Raw genomic sequence first — 21513 nt, 5'->3', positions numbered from 1 at the left:
TGCTCAGGATTACATGGTAAAGAAGGTTTAGATTTCTGTTTTTTTTTTGGAAACATTTGAATAATCTGACTAGACAAATTTTGTATTTGTCCTTAAACCAGTATATAAATATTTACCAGGTCAAAGCTTTGGATACTTCTGTGGAAGATGCCATATGAATGCAAGAACAATGAGATAATTTGATGACAAATTCCAGCTGCAGTAACCCTCAGAAAGCTGAATGCCCCCTTCCAGGTCACCCAGGCATGGCCTTGGACTTACTTAAATTCACAGCTGTCCTGTTGCAGTCTGAGGCCCTCACCCAAATACTAACTGTGGTCCGGGCAGCACTGTGGTGCTACATGCCTGAGGTGGAACCAGAGTCCTTGCCTGTCCTTTACAATCTGTACTTTTTCACCTTGAAAACTGAATCCCTTCTTTATTGCTATTATGTACACATAGATATGATTTTAAAATTGGACAAAAAGGTGAATTTTCACCTATTTAACGTTTATTGTGTTTCTCACACAGCAGTATATAGAGAGGTATTTTTATATGAACGGAGTCCATATATCTGAGTACAGAATATAAATAGATATTTGGAATGGATGTGAACCTAACCCAGTTTAGCCCTCAGCTACTCTGATTAGATGGAACATTAGCCAGGCTCAAGTAAGCTCAGAAGCCATTAAATTGGATTTTTATGCTGTATACCACATTTTTCAGTTCTAATCGTTTTGGTCAGCAGCATCACTTAGTGATGCAGCCCAGATCAATCCCTGTCACATGTAGACATGATTTGATCAATATAGCTTCCACTTTAACTTAACCCTTTTACAGCTGTCTGGTGGAGAAAAGATAATTAATTTGAAATGCTCCAATTTTTCCAGCTTATGAGAATTTACACTGTATCTCTCCATGCATTTTGTATCTAATCAAATCTCTTTGTCGTGCTAGCAGCGGTGAAATTCAGGTGAATATTGCAAATCTGTGTGATAAATGGTATTTGCCAGGCTTTTTTGCCTGCTTTACTTTCCCTGTTTAACAAGCCTCCTCTCTGAATATTGCATAACTGTGGGTCAGATTTTCTTACACACTTTGTTTTAAATGGGAAGGAAGTGGTGAAGCATCATTTTCTTCCTGCCCCTCACTGTGAATTACAGAAGCCCTTTGCCTCCACTAAACACTCCCAGCCCAGGGCTCCACACCCCAATACTCAAAAAGAAAATACCCAGGCCTGACCAGTTCTGACCTTGGCTTAATCCCAAGGTTAAAAATACAACAGGTTTATTCGTACTGATTCTTACAACCAAGTATTTTTGTATACGTTGCCAACTAGACACTTACTTGTATTTTGGCTGTTAGGGCGTTTGCTTATCTGGAGTACCTGCTGGTCAGCTCCCTCATTCCTGCAGGAGTGCAAGATTGAGTGGAGGAGAGTTTACCCCATGCTGAAGCCAGGTCTGAATTTGAACTTGTGTTTGTGCCTTACCAATGTGGGTAGGAAGAGAGCCTGGCTGTGACACCAGGACTGAGCCAGAACATCACTGCGAGTGCAGACGTGCTCTGAGCTCCAGTGCCTTGTGACATAGTGAGACCAGGCATCCAAGAGTTTTATCTTTGTCAAAAGGATCCTTTCCACCTTTGTGTTGGGACTAAGAATTTATTTGTAATTCTAGGAGATTCTGGGTTCCCCTGCTCCCTACGCCCAGCACTGGGCCCACTTGTACCAGTGAAGTTGCTTGCAGATTTTAGTAGTTTTGCCTGTGTTCCCTTCTTGTACCCTCAGCTCTTCAGTTATCGTATCATTCGGACCTTCTCTTTCTTCCCTAGGAAAACCTGAACCTGGCTCTGAACTCTGCTTCAGCCATTGGGTGCCATGTTGTTAACATTGGAGCTGAAGACTTAAAAGAAGGGAAGCCTTACCTGGTTTTGGGTCTTTTATGGCAAGTCATCAAAATTGGGCTCTTTGCCGACATAGAGATCAGCAGGAATGAAGGTATGTGTGGCTCATGGTTTCAGTGCTGTATTGTTATTACTGAACAGTCTTCTTAATACAGCTTTTTTTTTTAAAAAAAAGTCTTAATTCAAATTTTTATCCAAGTCTGTGTTGACTGTCTTTTTGATTGTTGTCATATCCCTTGCCTTCCACAAGTTCTGGCACTCCAAACTCCAGGGGTGTATGTAGGCTTGTATGTGCAAAGCCAATTTCATGCTCATTTGGTGAGGATTGATGGCCTACACCCAGGTATATTGGTGTTTTGGCACTCTGGTTGACACAAAATTAATTCTGTCTAAATCTGGGATCAAGGAAATGCTACACTGCATTCAGGAAGCTTTCTTGCTTTTGATGAAACCAGTGCCAATCTTCTCCTTTTCTTGGCAAAATTTGATTTATATGATCACAGAATAATTTAGGCTGGAAGGGACCTCTGGTCTGGCATCCAACCACCAGCTGGACCAGCCTCCAAGTTAATGAGGTTGTTTAGGGCCTTCTCTTGTGGTCTCTGAGCAACCCGTTCCAGCGCTAACCACTCTCACTGTGATTTTGTTTCTTATGTCTAATTGGAATTTCCCTTCCTCCAACTTGTGCTGCAACTTCTTGTCCTTTTGCTGTGTATATAGGGAAAATACAGCTCCATCCCCTCTGTAGTTGTTGAAGTCAGTAGTTAATTCCCCTCTCAGACCTCTTTCCATGCTGAACAAACCCAGTTTTCCCAACCTCTTCTCATGTGTCACGTACTCAGCCCAACATCTTGATGTCCTTCTGCTGAACTTGCTGCAGTCATCAGTGTATCTTGTACTGGGGAATCCCAAACTGGACACAACGCTCCAGATGTGTCTTGCCAGTACCAAAGTTCTCCATGAACTTGCTTCAGTGGGAAGCTGTGGGTGTGTACACAGTCTACATGGCATCACTTCTTGATGCTTTGTTTCCTGCCTCTCTGGATAGTTTGCTCAGCCAGTAGTGGCACCACTTCCCTTCTGTTACCGTACCTCCTGCAAGTATTACCTTCATTGCTTCACCCCTTGCATCTTCTAACCCTTTCATAGCCAGAGAGACCAGTTTCCAGAATTCCCAGTTCCCATTCCTTTGTTACGTAGCAATGATGGTCAAGCTGGCAGCCGTACCCTGTTTAGTAGATCTTTTCCCTTAATGGTATTTTCTTCTTTACCTCTCATCTCAGACTTCAGTTTGTAGGGGTAGACAAACCATCATCATTACGATTTCTTTTCAGGTTCTCTCTTTTACTGATAGCCTTCCTCTACGGCTGTTCCAGGTGAAATTCCTCCTTCTTGAATACGGGCTATTGTATTCCCAAAGACCTCACAAGAGTAGCTGTGCTGGTTTTACCCTCCAGTGCAGCCAAACTCCACCGCAACCACTCTCTCACTCCCCCTCCTCAAAAGAAGAGGGGGAGAAGAAGAAAGTATGCTGGAAAGAAGAAAAAGGCTCATAGGTTGAGATAAGGTTAATTTAATTAAAGGGCAAAGAGAGGGGAAAAAACAAGCAAAGGCAGCACAGAAGTACAGAGAGAAGTAAAAAGAAATATTCTCTACTTCCCATCAACGAGCGAAGTCTGGCCACGTCCCAGGAAGCAAGGCCTCAATGCACGTAGTGGTTGTTTGGGAGGACAGACATCTTCATAACGAGAGCCCCCCCGTCCTTCTCATTTCCCACCTTTTATTGCCGAGTGTGACACCACAAGGCATGAAATATCCCTTTGGTCGGTTTAGGACAGCTGCCCTGGTGGTGTCCCCTCCTCACCTCTTGCCCACCCCCAGCCTGCTGGCTCTGGGGGGCTTGGAGGGAGCCCTGATGCTGTGCCAGCACTGCTCAGTCACAGACACAACACTGGTGTGATGCCAGTGCTGTGCTAGCTACAAGTGCAGAGCACAGCACTGCATGGGCTGCTGCAGGGAAAGGTAACTCCATCCCAGCCAGACCCAGCACAGCAGCTAGTATCAAGGCAGTAATACATCCCAACCTCTATGGGAAATACCCGGGGTGCACTAATATCGTGTTTGTTTTTCTCTGGTCATATCACATAGTGGCTCAGATTAGCTCAGAAGACACCTGATACAGTCAGGTTATGCTCATCCTCTGTTCGTAATAAGAAGCTTTTAGCTAGTAGGGGGTATTCATATTAATTCCCCAGTGAGTGTCTTTGAACATGGTACTATTGAATTTCACTCATTTTCTGTTACTGACTGCCATCTAGTTCTTCCTGTCTGATTTCCTGACTGTCTTTTGTATTAACTATGCCACCTAGTGAATAATGTCATATTTTTTTGCACATTGCTAGTATTTGTGCTGAAATAATTTTTTTTTTTAATAAAACATTTATCCCAAAATCCATCCATGATATACTCCACTAGAATCCGTCTTCCAGTGTACTTCTCTCAGCGTTAGCATTCTTCTCTTCACAAAATGCAGTGTCTACTTTAAAATGTTTCTATTTTCCCATTCTGTTACAGTTTAATCCTATAGTACCCTGTATGAAATTATCTATGGAACTCTAGATATATTAGATTTCCACTGTTTCTTTTATGTAGCAAATCCCCATTTTGTTCAAGAAATTACAAAAGACAGGAGAAACATGTCAAGGTAGTATGACATATTGTCCCTTTCTAAACCAGTGGTACATTTTGTAACGTTAACAGTTAACTTCCATATTTTTAGTTGTTCTTTTCAAAACTTTTTGTAAAGCCCTTCATGCTCTAGAGTACAGCTGAATATCCTGCAGTGCAAGGGTCATTTTTTCCCTCCTGCTTCTTCCTTTTATAAACATAACTATTATACTAATTTTCCTGTAGAAATAGGATATCTTCTCCAGTTTGACAGATGTGTAAACCCCACTTGCTAATGAGCCTGTACGGTCATGTGCAAGTTCTTCAGGATTCCTGTGTGGGTCCAGTTTCAGTGTGAAGGTCATGCAGACTTGTTTCACCTAAATTGCAGAAAGTCTGTGTTCATTTTTTTTTCATTCCCATCTTGCTCCTGTGCTCAATATCATCATCTTTTAATTAAAATCTGAGGAAAGGAAATCAGGTAGTTTTTAGACCATACTGAAACTGTTGTGCAGTTATACATGATTGACTCCTAGATCTGTGACTAACATCCTTGTCCTTTTTTTTATTTATTTATTGGTGAGATCCTATTGTTGTTTATATCCTCTGTCATGCCTTGAATCATCACCTTGAATTTTGGCAATCCTTTGGTTGCTCAGTTAGAAGCTAGGTAGCAAAATGTGTAAGAAAGAGAATAGTTATACATTTTCCTCTACAAGTACTCACAACATCAGTAACAGATCTGATGATAGCCTTATTTTGCCTCAGCCTCTCTGATACAAGTGGGTATTGCTATTACCTGTTGGCATCTGCAAGACCAGGATCCATAAGTTAGAACTACAGAATAATTTAGGTGCCTCCAGGGGTGGCGATTTCACAGCCTCTCTGAGGAGCCTGCTCCAGTCTTCAACCAACCCTGTGGCATTTTTTTTCCTCATATATAAGCAGAATTTCTCTGTTGCAACTTTTATCTGTCACCTCTCATCCCGACTCTTTTTTTTTTTTTTTTAAGGAATACAGTGAAAAAGCAAGTACTGCAGCATGCAGCATTTATTCATTTTTTATTTTGTCTCTGCTTAGCCTTGATTGCTCTGCTGAGAGAAGGAGAGAGCCTGGAGGATCTGATGAGATTGTCTCCAGAGGAACTGCTGCTGAGATGGGCAAACTATCACCTGGAGAATGCAGGATGTAACAAGGTCAACAACTTCAGCTCAGACATCAAGGTATAAAGAACACTTACCAACATTAGCAAAACATTAGCTCCACACCCAAGCCCATGTCCTTCAAACAAAGGTTGTGTACTTGCTGAATGTCCCTAAATTCTTCTAGATCTGTCTTTAATTTGAAGAAGGCTGAACCTTACCCAGACATGTAACTAGGTATGGGGGAAGAGGATGGAGCTCTTACAATTCCTCCATTTGTTGTTTCCTTCAGTACAGCACAGGAAGTCATTTACCGTGACTTAAATGACATACACAAAAAAGCACCAGGGAAGACAACTGGAGAGTCTGAGAGTTACACTAGACATTATAATTTTTATTGTAACAGATTTTTGGTTCACTGTGTGGAGTTGACTGCAGGATATCCATGGAAAGGGAAGGGAATGGAGTCTTTCCCACCTTTGCATAGGCTGGCTGAGAGGACTATGATGCAACTGATTAAATCCTATCTGCAACTGAAAGATAAATTGCACTTGCCATATTTACAGTTGGAAAATAAGGTACACATTTGCCTCTTGGAGGCCGAGACTTCAGCCTTTACACTCATTTTCAAATTAAGTGTGTCTCTCCACCTCAATACTCTTATAAATCCCTGCCTTCAAAACATAGTGGGTAATAAATGCAAATGTACAGAGAATTTTGGGGGTAGAAATGTAGGGAGTAAATGGTATTTCTCATACAAGAAGGAATAAAAACAAAAAAAAATAAAAAAAACAGCTCATCTACTTAACATTTTTGAAGAGTATTTGTTGGTTTAGGTAGTCAAGTCCCCAGACACTAACATGCAGCTTTGTTTTCAGTTCTTCTTTGAATTATTTCTGAAGTGATATTAATATTTTCCACACATGGAAACAACTTTCACAAAAATTTAAAGACACAACATGTTAAATCCTTGTCTTGTTCCTGCCCTTTTGCCTGAAAAAAAATGCTGATACTGTTGTTGTTTTCAACTTTTGTCCTTGAAATTTGTGCTTTGTCTTCTATAAGTGTTCCAGCATTTCTTTGAAATCTGCTTTAAATCTCTGCTTTCTCCTTCTGCATTTTCTTTTCTTAAATGCTCAGCAGCCTGACTTCTACAACATTATAAAGGTATACTTTTTTTTAATCTCTAATATCGTGTTCATATTGAGTCAATTCTAACATCTCTTTGTTGTTGCTGTCCTTCTTGTAATTGCAATGCAGCGTTTTGTCTCGTGCTTTGAGCTTTCTGTAGCATGCACGTATTGGCTTAGGGAAGACGTAGATCTAGCAAACACAGCATAGAGTGGGGATTGTTAAGTGCTTCCAACTTTAGTAACTTAATTATGTAGCCCAATGATTGATGTAATAAAAATGAAGCATGCATGCACATTGTTCAGGAGAGTGCTGGAATGCAAAATCTGGGCTTTAGATGTAATTTTTCTCCATTTAATTTCTCTGTCTGTCACAGGACTCAAGAGCTTATTACCATTTGCTGAACCAAGTTGCCCCCAAGGGAGATGAAGAAGGCATTCCAGCTATTACTATTGACATGTCAGGATTAAGGGTAAGATGAGAAGTTTAGAGTAAATGCCTATGTTTTCTGTCTGTTACTTGCATTGCTGGCCAGCACAGAGCTGCACGAGGGTACCACAGAAAGCAAACTCTTTTTAGTGTTGCAACATGATCTTACGTTTCAGAAGTCAAAGCTGAAGTATTAAATGAAGTGTTTTGCCTTTCATTAGATATTTATAGAATCACAGAACAGTTTGGGTTGGGAGGAACCTTGAAGATCATCTTAGTCCAACCCTCCTGCCCTGGGCAGGGATAGTTTCCACCAGGTCAAATTGCTCAAAGTACCATCCTACAGCCACTGAACCACACTGATAAACTACTAACATGTAGCAAGTATATTAAAATGCAATTATTTGGGAATTAATTCCCTTTTATGTGAGATACAATTAAAAAAGAACATGGTGAGATGGCTGGATTGTAGGTAAAGTCCATCTGAAACACTGACTTGCCATTATTAAAGATGGGAGAGGAAATTGTTATAAATTCAACAGGGACCTCTTTTAGCAGCCCCACACCTAGCCCCACATACAGGGACCCCGAATGGGTTGGTGTGTGCACGGTGCCAGGCTGTGGGCTGATGCTGAGGTGGTTTCATCCCCATTTTTGGCTGGCACAGGAGAAGGACGACGTCCAACGTGCGGAATGCATGCTGCAGCAGGCGGAGCGGCTGGGCTGCCGGCAGTTTGTCACGGCCACAGATGTCGTCCGGGGAAACCCGAAGCTAAACTTGGCATTCATCGCCAACTTGTTTAACAAATACCCTGCCCTGCATAAGCCAGAGAACCAGGACATCGACTGGAGCTCTATTGAAGGTAAGAAAAATTCAAGTAAAGGATGTTTCTGGCCATCCATGCCACAGTATCCCCTGCTAACATGATATGTTAAAGATGAAAATGTTTGTGGGATGTCTGAACCTCTACTGACTATTGAGTGTGCTTCTTAGTTGAAATCATGGTTGATTTGGCATTCTCTTAATTTAGAACATAATTTAAGAATCTGATCTTACATGAACCCAGTGCCTGCCTGGTCTGGGTTAGGGTCAGGACCACCATTGTGTGGACCATTCACTGAGCTACAGGTCCTTCTGTTTGACCTGTGCTCTGGATCTGGAGTCCCAGTGGCCTCATCTTTTGGACTACTTCAGCTCTGAAGCAGGTGGCGATTCCTGATGAATGACCACTTGAAAATGCCTCTCTTATCTCTCTTGTTTTAAACCTTCTTAAAGATGCTGCTCAGTGAAACCTTTCTATTTCTAATACTTGTAATTTTCTGAGGCAGGGTCTGTACAGCCATCATGAAGCAAGGCAACAGAAAAAAAAAATTTCCTTTTTTGGTACCATTTGAAGGTTTTTCTTAGTGCACAGAGATAGCTCACAAAAACCTGAATTGAAAACATCTAAATTGTTTCTGGGTCTAGTTCTCGCTGAGCAGTTGTTGTTCTGTGATTTTAGGAGAAGGCAGCCTACTCTTTGTCTTTGTATGTGATATTTCTAGCAAATCAGCTATGCTGTTGATGACAGCATATAAAAAAAAAGTCCAAAACAGTTCAAGTGGCAGTTAAGACTGTTAATCTTTTGAGGGTCTGAGCTCTATAGTGTGAGGCAGCAAAGTACTTAATCGTGTACTGACAAATAATACATGGTATCCATGGGGTCAATGGGACCAGTTTAATAACTGGTTGAGCATGTACTTGAAAGCTAAAATGAATGGAAATGCTCTGTTCAGTCTAGCATTTATTCAGTGTAGGTCATGCTGACAAAGAGATACACAGAATAAATCCGTGTTTTCAATTATTTTTAAGTTTCTCAAAAGCTTCATAATAAAACTGTTTATGCTAGGGCACAGGCTATTCTTGAATTCTTGAAGGCATTTCAAGGCCAATCTGCCTAAATACTGCAATATTTGGGGCATGAAGAAATATTATGTGCTGCACTGTGATCTCTTATTTCTCTTGTCAGCCACTGTCTCGTTCTGTTTATGGTTCAGTGCACTGTAAATTCTGAGTTATGGTTTCATCACAAGACACTTATTTTACTGGAGTGTTGTGGTCTGCTGTCCCGTTGATTGATATACCTGTTGTTTTAGGTGAGACAAGGGAAGAGAGGACATTCAGGAACTGGATGAACTCCCTGGGTGTTAATCCACGTGTAAATCACTTATACAGGTAAGGGGAGGTGTTACACTTCCTTCAGATAATACATGCAGCCAGCAAATTGTTTACAGAAAACATAAGAGAACTTTTGGACCTTGTAAGAATATATTTATTTATTTATTTATTTATTTATTAATAGGAAACTAAGTTTACCTCTACTAATGGTTTGGTTGGATTCCTTTCTTTGGTTCTTTGGTCAATGATCTATCTTTTTTTGTTGTTTTCAGTGACCTGTCAGATGCCTTGGTTATCTTCCAGCTTTATGAAAAGATCAAAGTGCCAGTAGACTGGAACAGAGTGAACAAGCCACCATATCCTAAACTGGGTGGCAACATGAAGAAGGTACAAATAGCTGAAATAGCTCCAGTAGAAATGCCTTACCCCTAAAAGATGTCTGCATCATTTCACGCAGAAATGTGGGCACTTGTGTTGCTCTCAAGTCCCAAGTACAGCACATCAAATGACTCTTTTCATCTTGTCAGTGAATAATTCTTCACCCTGAAAATAAATGTATCTGACTCATTAACTTTGTTGACAGGTAAACAGTATTTGTAACATAAAAAGTCTTGACACCTTTAGTATCAATATTTAAACACTGCATCCGCAGACCACTTTTGCTGCAGTTTTAGTCACCAAGTGTAATGCATCTTCAGCATGAGTAATATGGCACCAACTTAATTGCTGCTGTCTGGACCATTGCCCTCCACACGAAATGAGGACAGTGATAATCAGTATTCTTCACTGTGTGCCTCAAGAACTGATCGTAGAGTTGCTGCTAAATACGCAGCTTTCTCCCAGCTCTCTGGATGAGCAGCTCTGTACAGTTTGGGCAGGGTGACTAACTGGCCTGAAATATTGGCTGGGACACTGATCCTTTGTCTCAGTGCAATGCCTTGTTACTGGAGGTACTTCCGAGCTGTAGATTCATATTTTCCAGGGTAATGTGTTTTATGAGTCCTGATGATGAAGTATAACATTTCCTTCTAGGTTGATTCTTATCTTGGTATCTTTGGGACGGTGCTGGCTGCTGGTAGTCGAACAGCTGTAGTATCTATCAAAAAAGATAGACCTGTTTGCCCAGGAGGATCTGGGCTAAGTGATCAAAAGAATTTAAAGTAGCAGTGGATGTCTTGACAGCCACTTCTTTTTTTTTTCCTTTTTTTTCTGTATTTTTGAACTTATTACCTGATCGTGTCATTAACAGCTTGAAAACTGCAACTATGCAGTGGAACTGGGAAAAAATCAAGCCAAATTTTCCCTCGTTGGCATCGCTGGGCAAGATCTGAATGAAGGAAACCGTACACTCACGCTGGCCTTAATCTGGCAGTTGATGAGAAGGTATGGTGGTGAAACACAAGCTTAGGAGTGTTTTGGTACACACAGTTGGCATGGTAATGTTTTCTTGATGCTCTTGATAAGAACTCTTTACAGGCTACAGCTTTTTCTCTCATCTGTTTGCACATATACGCAGAGACAGAGTAACCGAGTTAGGGATGTGATCATGAAGTACATTATCTTGTGGCCAAGGCCATTGCATTCAGCTCATGCAGAAGATTATTATTGTCACTGTCCATATAGTGTGAATAAATGTTCACTACACAGAAGAGAGAAAAATAAGATGAAACATCTCTGTATCAGGGAGTGGGGAGAATGTACTGGAAATTAAGAATTGATGCAGAAATTATGTAATCTGCTACCTAGAGTGAATGCAGCTCAGTAGCTCTTCACCACTTTCATGTAGTTCTTTGTGTGTCTGGGTGCCTGTGTGCCTGTGTTTAAAAGCTCGATGATCAGGTGTAAAGAGACACAATGGCTAGGAACTACATACAGACTAAATTTATCCTAAAAAGAAAGTTTAGGTTTATCAGGCATGTTATTAATCTAGGGATGTGGTGATTACTTGCCATCAATTTGGCATGTCTTTCCAGAGTATATGCTGTCATATAAGCAAAATATTCCAGACCTGTGTTTATGCAGAAGGTCAGTCTTAGAAGGGTACAACAATTTCCTTCTGCCCATAAAATCAGTGATTATTTTTTAAGCAGTGTGTGAATGAGCCATTTACACTGAGATCCACTGGAAGGGACCTTTTAGGGATTTTGAGAAACAAAACCTTTTGACACTGCCAGAGCAATGCTTGGGGAATTGGGGGTGAATGAGACCCATTAGATGAATTAGCATGTTATAACATAATTCATTCTCTGAGAGTGCAGGAAGCAGGAAGCTGTTGGGTCTAAGAGTTGGGTTTGTCCAAGTCAGGCTCCGCATGCACAGGGGTGGTTCTGAGGTTATGGTAGACTATGAGCAAAAGCAAGTATTCTGGCTTCTCTCTAAAGGTACACTCTGAATATCCTTGAAGATATCGGTGGTGGAGAAAAGGTCAACGATGAAATCATTGTCAACTGGGTCAATGAAACACTGACTGCAGCCGGCAAGGATTCAACTATCTCCAGTTTCAAGGTAACAGATTTTTGGTAGAAGTCTCTGTTTAGGAATCTCTTATACAGTGTCTTTATGTGTGTGTTATACACATTGTTTGTATATAGGCATATATAAGCATATAATCATACACTATATTATGATATAATTGACTTAATTGTTTGGTTGTTTTCCATTCCCTTTTAAAGGCATTTTCAGATACACAGATTTTATTCAAGGGCCTTTATTATCAAGAGGTAGCAGAAACATAATATGAACATAACAGAAATCACCCTGAACGTCACTTTGACCCAGGAAATCAAATTATGGAGCTGGGAATGATGACTGGTATTTGGCAAGAACTGTTGTGTTGTTGATTATTAAACAACAGCAATTAGAAATGACAGTACTAAAAACAACAATAACAGTACACGTATAATCTGGTAGTACCATTCAGGGCTGGAGCCCTAGTTTGCAAGGTGCACAGAGGCAGTTCAGTTCCAGAGAGCTTCCAATTTCACTAACAAATCCCCACTTCCCAAGCTGGGGAACATTCAGGAGATGTAAATCAGTAGTTTGCACCAGCTGAGGACAGAGTCATCAAACCACACGTAATGAGCTCAAGATGCACACAGCTGGTCCCCCTCGCACTCCCCATCAGCAGACCTGTATCACTGTGGTCTCCACCTAGCAAGTCTGGCACCTTGTCTTGTGGTTTAATGCTGTCTCATCCACTGTGAAAACATAAAAATAAAAATCCTTGAAAGGTTTCTGAGTCCGCCTTAGATGAAAATTGTGCTAAGCAGCCCTTCATAAAGATCTAAACAGTAAATGAACTGCCCATTGCTCTCAAGCCTAGACTCTGGCTTTGTGGGAGACATGTCTTCCTGTTCTTGCATCTAATTGTACTTTTCATCTGTGCAGGATGGCAAAATCAGCACCAGCATGCCAGTCCTGGACCTCATTGATGCCATTCAACCAGGATCAATCAAATATGACCTCCTGAAAACAGAGGACCTGAATGATGAGGAGAAACTAAATAATGCTAAGTATGTTCATGCCAAGTGACACCACCAGTTATGTGCTCAGCCTTGCTTGACTGTCTTTCAAACCACTCTGCTATCATTCTCATCTGGCACATCCTCAACTGAGAAATGCCTCCAGAGCTAGAAACATGAAGGCTAGAAGTTAGACAGTAAAAAAGGCTATCACTGGAAATGAAGTGTCACAGTTGCTGCTATATAATTCCCTTCACGGGATCAAAATCACTTGGCTTCCCAAGCTTCTGTTTTCTCTTATTAAATTTAAAATTCTTTCAGAGATCAGGGAACAACACCAACAATCGCAAGCTGTGGAAACCAGTGATTAGAGATCATGATACCTCCTTAGTCACATACATGTGGAGCACAGGCATATTTAAGGCAGAAAGGGGAGGACAGGATTTATGCCTGAAAAACTGTTTTTGTGGATGTGGATATTGATTTTTTTTCTGATTGCAACCATTTCCTATCAGGAAGCCAATCCTGGGAGCATCTCCCTGTGATTTCAGTTACATGGATCACCTCCCAGTTTGGTTATCAGTTTAGCTTCTCCTTTGCTGTGTGGCAACTACAAAGGAGAAAAGGATGACTGTAATGCAGTCACAGCTGCCAATATTTATTATAATGACTTTTCCCACTGTTCTTTTCCTCTCCTGTTTCCTACCAACTGTTCATTTCGTTCCATGCAATCTTCTGTATGCTTCTCTCGGTACTTCATCCCTCTGCTGATGTCTTCTTTTGACTTTTTTCCTCCCTTTCTTTCCCCTATGCATGTTTCTCTGCATTTGGGGGGGGGGGTGTCACAGATGTATGTGCTCTATAATGGGAAGAACCCAGAATTTCTCTAGCACTTTAACATTTTTCATGGAAAAAATAGAGAGAAGACACGTACCGACTGGAGAACAGCCAATAGCCCTGCAACAGCACACTCTGAACAGGGGTTGGGAAGGTCAGCTTGCAGATTCTGGGTATGGCTCAAGCAGAAGTCCCTAAACAATGATTTCCAACAACTCTGTTCTCCACCAGCATCAGCCATGTGCTTTTCCTCGTCAGGAATTTGCTTACCTACAAAGATTGAACAGCAGAGAATGAGAGGAAGCGAGACCAACTTTGTTAGGATAATCTTTTATGGCATGGGAGACTAAATGTGTTTCAGCCCAGAGTTTGACTGGCAGCTTCCCATGCTGCAAGTAATCAGTGCTCTAACCATAAGGGAACTTCCTCTGTCTTTTACTAAAAATGTAGTTCTTTATGAACTGGCTCATATGTTCCTATATAAGAGTTGAATTTTGGTGAATCAGTAAGAAAGTTCCCAACACTCTCTGGTACTGATCATGAAAAAACTTCTTAACAAAGGGAACATTAATGCTACTGCACTAACTTATTTCTTTTTTTTTTCTCCCCCTGCAATGCAGATATGCCATCTCTATGGCAAGAAAAATCGGAGCAAGAGTCTATGCCCTTCCAGAAGACCTGGTTGAAGTAAAACCCAAAATGGTCATGACAGTGTTTGCTTGCCTTATGGGGAAAGGCATGAAGAAAGTTTAAGCACAAAAGACTTGCAGTGATGCCTGGTATTCACCCTTTTGATTCCCTCAAACTGGATGCTCTTTGTATCAAGGAAATATGCAGGGTGCTCATGCTTGTAAGGCATGAATGTTATACATGGTTCCAGATTGTACAAAAGTTGTGTATTCACATGTATCCAGGAAATGTTTTATTTTGAACAGTACTATGTGCTTGATTTCTTTGCCTTATTTTCCACTTTGCTAGGTATAACCATTTCATATTCCCGAATGAGTTTTCCAGGAGGCCTATACATAACCTCCGGTTAATGGATACCAGGACTATCCATCAGAGGTCTCCTGGAGATCTTTGTCTTGGGAGGTACAGACAGATTTTAGGATTATGAAATGTTATATACTGCTTCTGCCTGAAAATGTCTTCATGCTTCTGGCAGTATTTCTGCCATACTTTCCTTCAATTTGCACCTGGGGTTACAAAAGGGATTTTCCCGACCAACACAAGTGTTAGTGACTATATTTTTTGAATGATAGGATCCTCTTAGGAAATGCTCTTGGAAAGAGAAAAGTGTTTGGGGTCTGCTGTGTGCTGCTGGTCTGTGATGTGTGCAGTACCTTTCCCTGCAAGCTTTGCCTCTGCCATCACTGGTGTTACTCACAGAGTACTAAACCATACTGTAACCTGCTCCTCCAAGAGCAGCCAAACTCTGGAGGCTTTACAAGGAGTGCTCTCCAAAGGTTAATTCATTTTTATGCCATAATACACTTAAAACGTTAGCAGACTGCAAAGCACGATAGAAATGAAAACCATGTTAGGGAAACTAAGGGGGTGTACTCAGTTAGTAGCAATAATAAAGCAGAGGTAAGAAGTTAACCAAAGGGATACAGAACAATATATTTATGTACTGGGTAAAAAAATAAACAATGAACTGTACAGACATGCACTCAAAGGGCTGTTGCCCTGATTCAGAAGAGCATTTAAATGTGTGCTTACAAATGAAACGCATACTTAAATGCTTCCCTGAACCAAGGCCAGGATCCCCAACTGAGCAGTTTGGCTCAGTTGAGGACCTAGCCCCCTCCATGGATAGTCAGTGGGATGATGGCACTGAACCTCTTCCATGGCATGAGTCATTTTCTGTCCTGACCTTTATGTGGATTTTACTGTGGTGAAATGCAGAAGGAGGGAATTTTGCCTTAATGTGATCCTGTTGACACAGTCTCAGTTTCCTTCCCCCCCTCTAGTCCATTCAGAATTGCCTTAATAAAGAACTGATATCCAATGATGTGAGAAGTCTCTCTAAATAAAATGTTCTACAAAGCCATACGTGTGGTCTTTGCTGTTAGCAGTGCATGTGCTAATGGGAAAGTGAGCATCATAGAGCTGAAGTGGGACAAATTTCGAAAACAACACTGCGGGCTTGCTGAGCACATCTTACATATTGTTGTTGAAACCACAGATTGTGGGAAGCGGGAAGAATGGTTTCCTAGGCCATTTTTGCACATGCCACTCTGAGATACTGCCAAAGATGTGATAATACTGGACAGACCTGCAGCCTGACCCGGTACCATTGTCCCCATTTGGTGCAATACCTGCCAGCCCCTTCCTTTGCTCATATGCCAGCAGACTTTGCTTCTTTTTATATTCTGCAATGCAAATGTGCCACTTGGTTTCTGTTCTAATGATACTTGGGAGAAATTAGGGGGATTTTTAGAGGAGCCTGCTCAGGCAGACAGGCAGAACAGGCTTTCACACATCACCCATTTCCTATAGGTAAGATGCAGGATTTCAGGGTCCCTGGAGACTGATGTCTGGCTCTAGCTTTGGCTCAAGAGAGGGGTCAGAGGATGTACCGTGCTATTCAAAATGTGTTTTGTGGTGGGGGCTGCTTTTTCTCACAGTATCCCAGCACCAGAGCCGGGTGCCTGACCCAGAGCCCTCCCCGTTGCTGGTCCCCTGTTTCCCAGGCTGCGTTTTGGGGCAGTATCTGTGCCAAATTCTGTGATCTGCATCCCAAGCTGAAGCTCTGCACCAGCCTGAGCCCTGACACCAGTGCAGCAGGGTGAGCCAACCACGAGATGGCAGTCACTTATTTGGAGTTTTACAGACCGGCACTCGTGAGCTCTCCTTTGGGAAATGGAGAAAAAATTGGGATATTTAACCCTAGGCAAAACACAAGCACCTGTCAGTGCACAAAAGAGAACAAGATCTGTTGGCAGGGATGCTACAGTAAATGCCTTACCAGATCTTCACCCCTATCTCTAGTCTCCTGTGAAAAATAAAACTGTCATGGACCTGAAGGTGTGGGAATGCTTGCATTCCAGTACAGGACTATAAACATTTTCACTCTTAACCTCTATTTTATATATATATATATATATAAATATATATATATATTTTTATGAACTTGAGGTTTTGCTTTTGTGGACTGGTAATAGTAGCCTGTAATAAAGCTCCTAGCAACCCTGGAAGAGTTAATCCCATGACAAACATCACCCCTAAATAAAAAGGGAATCTGGATTTTTTTGCTGTTGCCTTTCTCCAACTTTTTCCATCACTCTCAGAGAAAGCAGCTGTCTTTGGGATTCACTCCTAAATCAAGCTGGCTTTGTAAGCACTTCCACTATTGATTTTCCTTGCACAATTAATCATAATTTTCAAAACTTCAAAAAGGCTTAGATATTCAGATGAATAAAAGTAAAGCATCAGCAGTTAGACTAACTAGGAGAAAAAAAGCACGAGGGCAATCAATCACATACTTTAGGGTATGGTCTCATCACCAGATGGACTCAGAAGGAAATATCCCCCCATAGTGTAGTAGAGCATAATCATGCACATGATGAGGATTTTACACCTTGTTGTAAATCATCCCTCCTGGCTACCTTTAGAAAAGGGATAGCAAGCAGTATGACTGGTTTCTGTGGTCTTATACAGGTAAAGTCATGTTTCTGCTTCCTCCAGAGATGGGAATGAACCGAAATCCCAGCCTGACATCACCCCTTCTTCCAAGGGCAGCTCAGGCCTGCTGCGGGCCTGGCCACTACTGCAGATCCTGGTGTCCACCACTGCCTAACTATGGTGGTTTCTGTGAACTTTACATACTTTACAGCAAGTCAAGTCTGAATTAGGACCAACATTTGACTACATTCTCATTTTCTTCATATTTTTTACACAGATCAGTGCTCAATGTAGTTCCTGTTCCACTACTGGGAAAATCACATCATTCTCCTGATGTTCCTTTGCTGCTCAGGAAGTGACACACAGCTGCGAGTCTTAGTTGTCCTAAAGTCTAATAACTATTTTGAAAGCATTTTCTTTATTGCATATTATTTACTTTTTGGGCACTGCTCACTTTTTGAAGGCGATAGCGTCTTACAGAAAACCTAATTGCCTCCCAGGTTGCAACTTATTATTGCTTGAGAAGTACATCACAGAGCCATAATAAATTGTCCAAAGCCTAAACGTGCCTGAATTCCCATAGGCCATGTGCTCACCAGGAAAGACACATCTGAAATTTGTGTAAAAGGCAGAAAGCTACAAAACTGATCATGCATATAAGCACTGCACTCCCTCAGGGCAGGCATTCATTTAGTGCACGTGTTAAGGATCTAAAGTAACACAGCAAGGAATATCTGCAAACACACAAAGCATGGAGAGAAACCCCCCACATCCACCCAGGAAATCTCGTGGCAGGTGTCAGGGAAAGAGTCCAGTGGTTAAGCACCAAAACAGAAAGGTTCAACCAGCCACATTAGTGATAAGTGATAATGATCCCTGAGGAGAGACTAGGCCTTCACCACCAGCCCTGCCGCCTCAGCTTGCTGCACTGTCAAATTATATTTCATGTTGGGGAAATGTGGCTGCAGTGCCCCATAGTGTTTCAGTCATGATTCTTTCCAGACCAACATGGGGCAGGGTTGCCCATGTGGTGGTCAGGTTTGCAGAAGACACAAATGCCTCTTTCTAGTGAGAAACTCCACAAATCTGCTGCTGGGGCCAAATATTGGGAATATAGATTCTGCTAAGTGTAGGGTCTGTGAACAGTGCTCAGGGGACCCTGTGCTGTCACAAACTTCCTTGCCTTGCCTAGTGTCATGGTTTTGGCTCGGATAGAGTTAATTTTCTTCATAGATGCTCACACAATGCTATGTTTGGGATTTTTGATGAAAACAGTGGCGATAACCCACCGATGTTTTGGTTGCTGCAGAGCAGTGCTCACACAGAGCCAGGACTGTTCTGCTCCTGGGGGTGCTGGGGGTGCCCCAGGAGCTGGGAGGGGACACGCTGGGACATTGATGAGTGTCTCTGCAGCATGGACCTGCTTGTGCAGACTGATGCTCAGCATCAGCCGGGACTGGGACGTGCCACTCCAAGGTGGGGATCACACTGGCCAAGAGGGGTGAATGAAATGAATGATAGAATTGTTAAGGTTGGAAGAAACCTCCAAGGTCTGGTCCAACCATCCCCCTGCCACCAATGTCACCCGCTAAGCCATGTCCCTAAGCACCATGTCCAACCTTTCCTTGAACACCCCCAGAGACGGTGACTCCACCACCTCACTCAGGCAGAATACACAACTTTTCTGGGGGTGTTTGCATTCCTGTTATCTATATCCATATAGATATATATACAGAGAGATGGGTAGAGGTGTGTACATGCATCCTCCTGCACCTCAGCCAAAGCATGCTCTCTGCACGTGGTGCGTGGGGCACATTCCTCAAGTGCTCAGAAACTCTGCTGGTGGTCCTCCTGCAGCTCTGGTTGACATCCTTTGTTTAACAAAGCTGCACTTTGATTTGCAAATGCTGGTTGTTAAGATACCGGCAAATCAACCAATACCTCCTGGCAGTAAGGAAACGCGAGTCACTTGGAGAACATACTGTTTGGGTGGAAGCTGATAACAGCCCTTCGGGAAGTGGAGATCATGAAGAAAGCATTTAGCGAGTACTGACACATCCTCATCTCCCCAGCCCACAAACAAAATGCGGTGCCGAAACACTACAGCGTCTTCTTCTCCGCTGAGCCTGGAAAGAGAAACAACCAAGAAAGAATAACAATGAAGTAGGTTGAGGTGTAGGATCACACAAAGTGAACATATATTTTCAGCATCTGCTCATATCTAGAAGACACATGCTGCCTGTACAGCACTCACACAGGGCTCAGACATTCATTTTCTCCCAAGTTAACCCATCGTTTTCTAACACAGGTAGAGTTTGACTTTTATATTTGGGAGTAACATCAGGCAGAAATACCAGAAGCATAGAAATTTAGATACCCCACAATTTCCCATCCCAGTGGTTTCATGGTCTGTAAAATTGTTTCCAGACTGAAATGACAGAGGTTGGTGACATTGGCCATGTATGTAAATGATCACAGTGTCCTACGGAGATTAATTGGCTCATGAATAAAGATGAGGAGCTGAGGTGTGGAGGGAGAAATCATTTATCAATTATATGCCTCGGAAAACTGAAAGATGATGTGGCCTTAACGGCTGAATGGTTTTGAAAGGGAGACTTGTAAATTGAGTTCTAATTCTGCTCTGCCGCATCCATAATAAAGAGCTGTTCAACTAATTGCATCCTCGTGTGGTTCAGGAGCAGCGGCACTCAGCTGCACTGCATGGCAAGCATCAGGGTTCAAAGTTTAGTTAGATTTTACTCGTCCTTTGCTTCACATAAGAAGGATGCTAGCCAGTTACCTTTGGCCTCATCAATAGTGATAATGCACCAAAAAAAGGGCAAGAGCCTGTAAATATTTTTCAGAAGATTAATTTTGCACTTGAACCTGGATTTAAAGAACCAGAATAAGAAGAGCACGGACTCGCTTGGCTTTCATGTTCTGCTTCAGCACATGGACTCACGGGGGTGCTTACCCATCCCCAGAGGGACTTGTTACTCATTAACTGGAAACAAGAGGAGTTGGGATGATCAAAACTAGAGCAGAATATGCTAGTCCTGAACAGGGAAAGGGATCTGAGGGATGTGACTGCTGATAACAGTGGACCTCCCCTCCTCCTGCCCCTTCTGTCTGCTTGTTAACAGGTTCGCTGTTACCAACAGACTTCGCATGGGCTCCAGCACGTGCTGAAACACAGAACTCAGACCTGAGAACCTCGAGGCAGGATGAGCCTCGTTATTTAAAGCCTTGCTGCTGGGCACTGTGCAAGTCCAGGGATGAAAGAAGGCATCAGGATCCAGGGATCAAAGAAACAAATATTTGCCAGTGCCTGGTCTATATGAGGTGCAACACCAATGCAACATCCAAAGGATGTGGATATGACCACATGTGAGAGAGGGAGGAGAGAGGCAGCAGGTTCAGCCAAAGGAGTGGAAATATCTCATTAGAATTGCCTTTAAAGTGTGATTATACTTCAAAAAGCAATATAATAATGGCACCAGGAGGCTTTATGTACTGCCAGTCCTAATTCCCATAGCAGTAGTATTGAACTAAGAAACTAAGAGACTATTTTGTTAATTATCTGCTCTAAAAATTAGGGCCTGACCATCCCTTTTTAAATAAAAGGCTGTGCATGTCCCAGGGCTACTCTAAAAGTTAACAGAAATCAGCACAGATCAAACCATCCCCTTTACTGCAAGGCTTCTGGTTGCATAGCCTGTGGTCTACTCAGTGTAGCGTCTGCTCAGCGTAGTAGCAACAGCTAATCCAGGTGTACATCCAATCTTTTTTCCTCCAGGCCTTAAAAATATATGCCTAGAAATGTAAGTTAGTTTTCAATAAAACTATTAAAAAGCTTTGAAATTGAATCAAAATCAAACAGGTGAAATTATCAAAATGAAATGTTTTGACCAGCCCAACTCTTGCCCTTCACAGTGTTTTTCACGACCACATTTTTCTTCCCAGCCTAGCTGGGAAATACTTTCCAGGTTCTCAGTAATTCTTGAAGGTTAAGAAAAAAAAATATTGTTGTAGGTAGAGCAAGTATATCTTAATTTATGACTTAATTTATGTAGCCTGGGACACAGGAAATTGCTCCTACCCATAACTAGCACCCAAAGTGTCCAAGCTGAGGAAGGGAGCAGAATCAACAAGATTCACAGGAACAAATCCACCTTCC

The 21513-nt window shown here is 42.0% G+C and overlaps 1 protein-coding gene across 1 annotated transcript in view; it reads left to right on the top strand.

The window, feature by feature from the left end:
• LCP1 (lymphocyte cytosolic protein 1) overlaps positions 1 to 15008 on the top strand; it is a 30188-nt gene extending 15180 nt beyond the window's left edge. Inside the window, exons 7-17 of the mRNA XM_035553415.2 lie at positions 1813 to 1978; positions 5632 to 5774; positions 6834 to 6860; positions 7201 to 7296; positions 7921 to 8116; positions 9390 to 9468; positions 9684 to 9798; positions 10661 to 10794; positions 11793 to 11916; positions 12799 to 12923; positions 14330 to 15008. Coding sequence (XP_035409308.1) covers positions 1813 to 1978; positions 5632 to 5774; positions 6834 to 6860; positions 7201 to 7296; positions 7921 to 8116; positions 9390 to 9468; positions 9684 to 9798; positions 10661 to 10794; positions 11793 to 11916; positions 12799 to 12923; positions 14330 to 14462 — 1338 coding nt within the window. The 3' untranslated portion in view covers positions 14463 to 15008. The remainder of the gene's footprint in view (positions 1 to 1812; positions 1979 to 5631; positions 5775 to 6833; positions 6861 to 7200; positions 7297 to 7920; positions 8117 to 9389; positions 9469 to 9683; positions 9799 to 10660; positions 10795 to 11792; positions 11917 to 12798; positions 12924 to 14329) is intronic.
• The last annotated feature ends 6505 nt before the right edge of the window (positions 15009 to 21513 follow it).

This window comes from Cygnus atratus, chromosome 1, assembly GCF_013377495.2.
Source record: "Cygnus atratus isolate AKBS03 ecotype Queensland, Australia chromosome 1, CAtr_DNAZoo_HiC_assembly, whole genome shotgun sequence".
Taxonomy (NCBI): Eukaryota; Metazoa; Chordata; class Aves; order Anseriformes; family Anatidae; genus Cygnus; species Cygnus atratus.
Note: the sequence above shows the minus strand (reverse complement) of the source record. Positions and strands in the feature narration are given on the sequence as shown.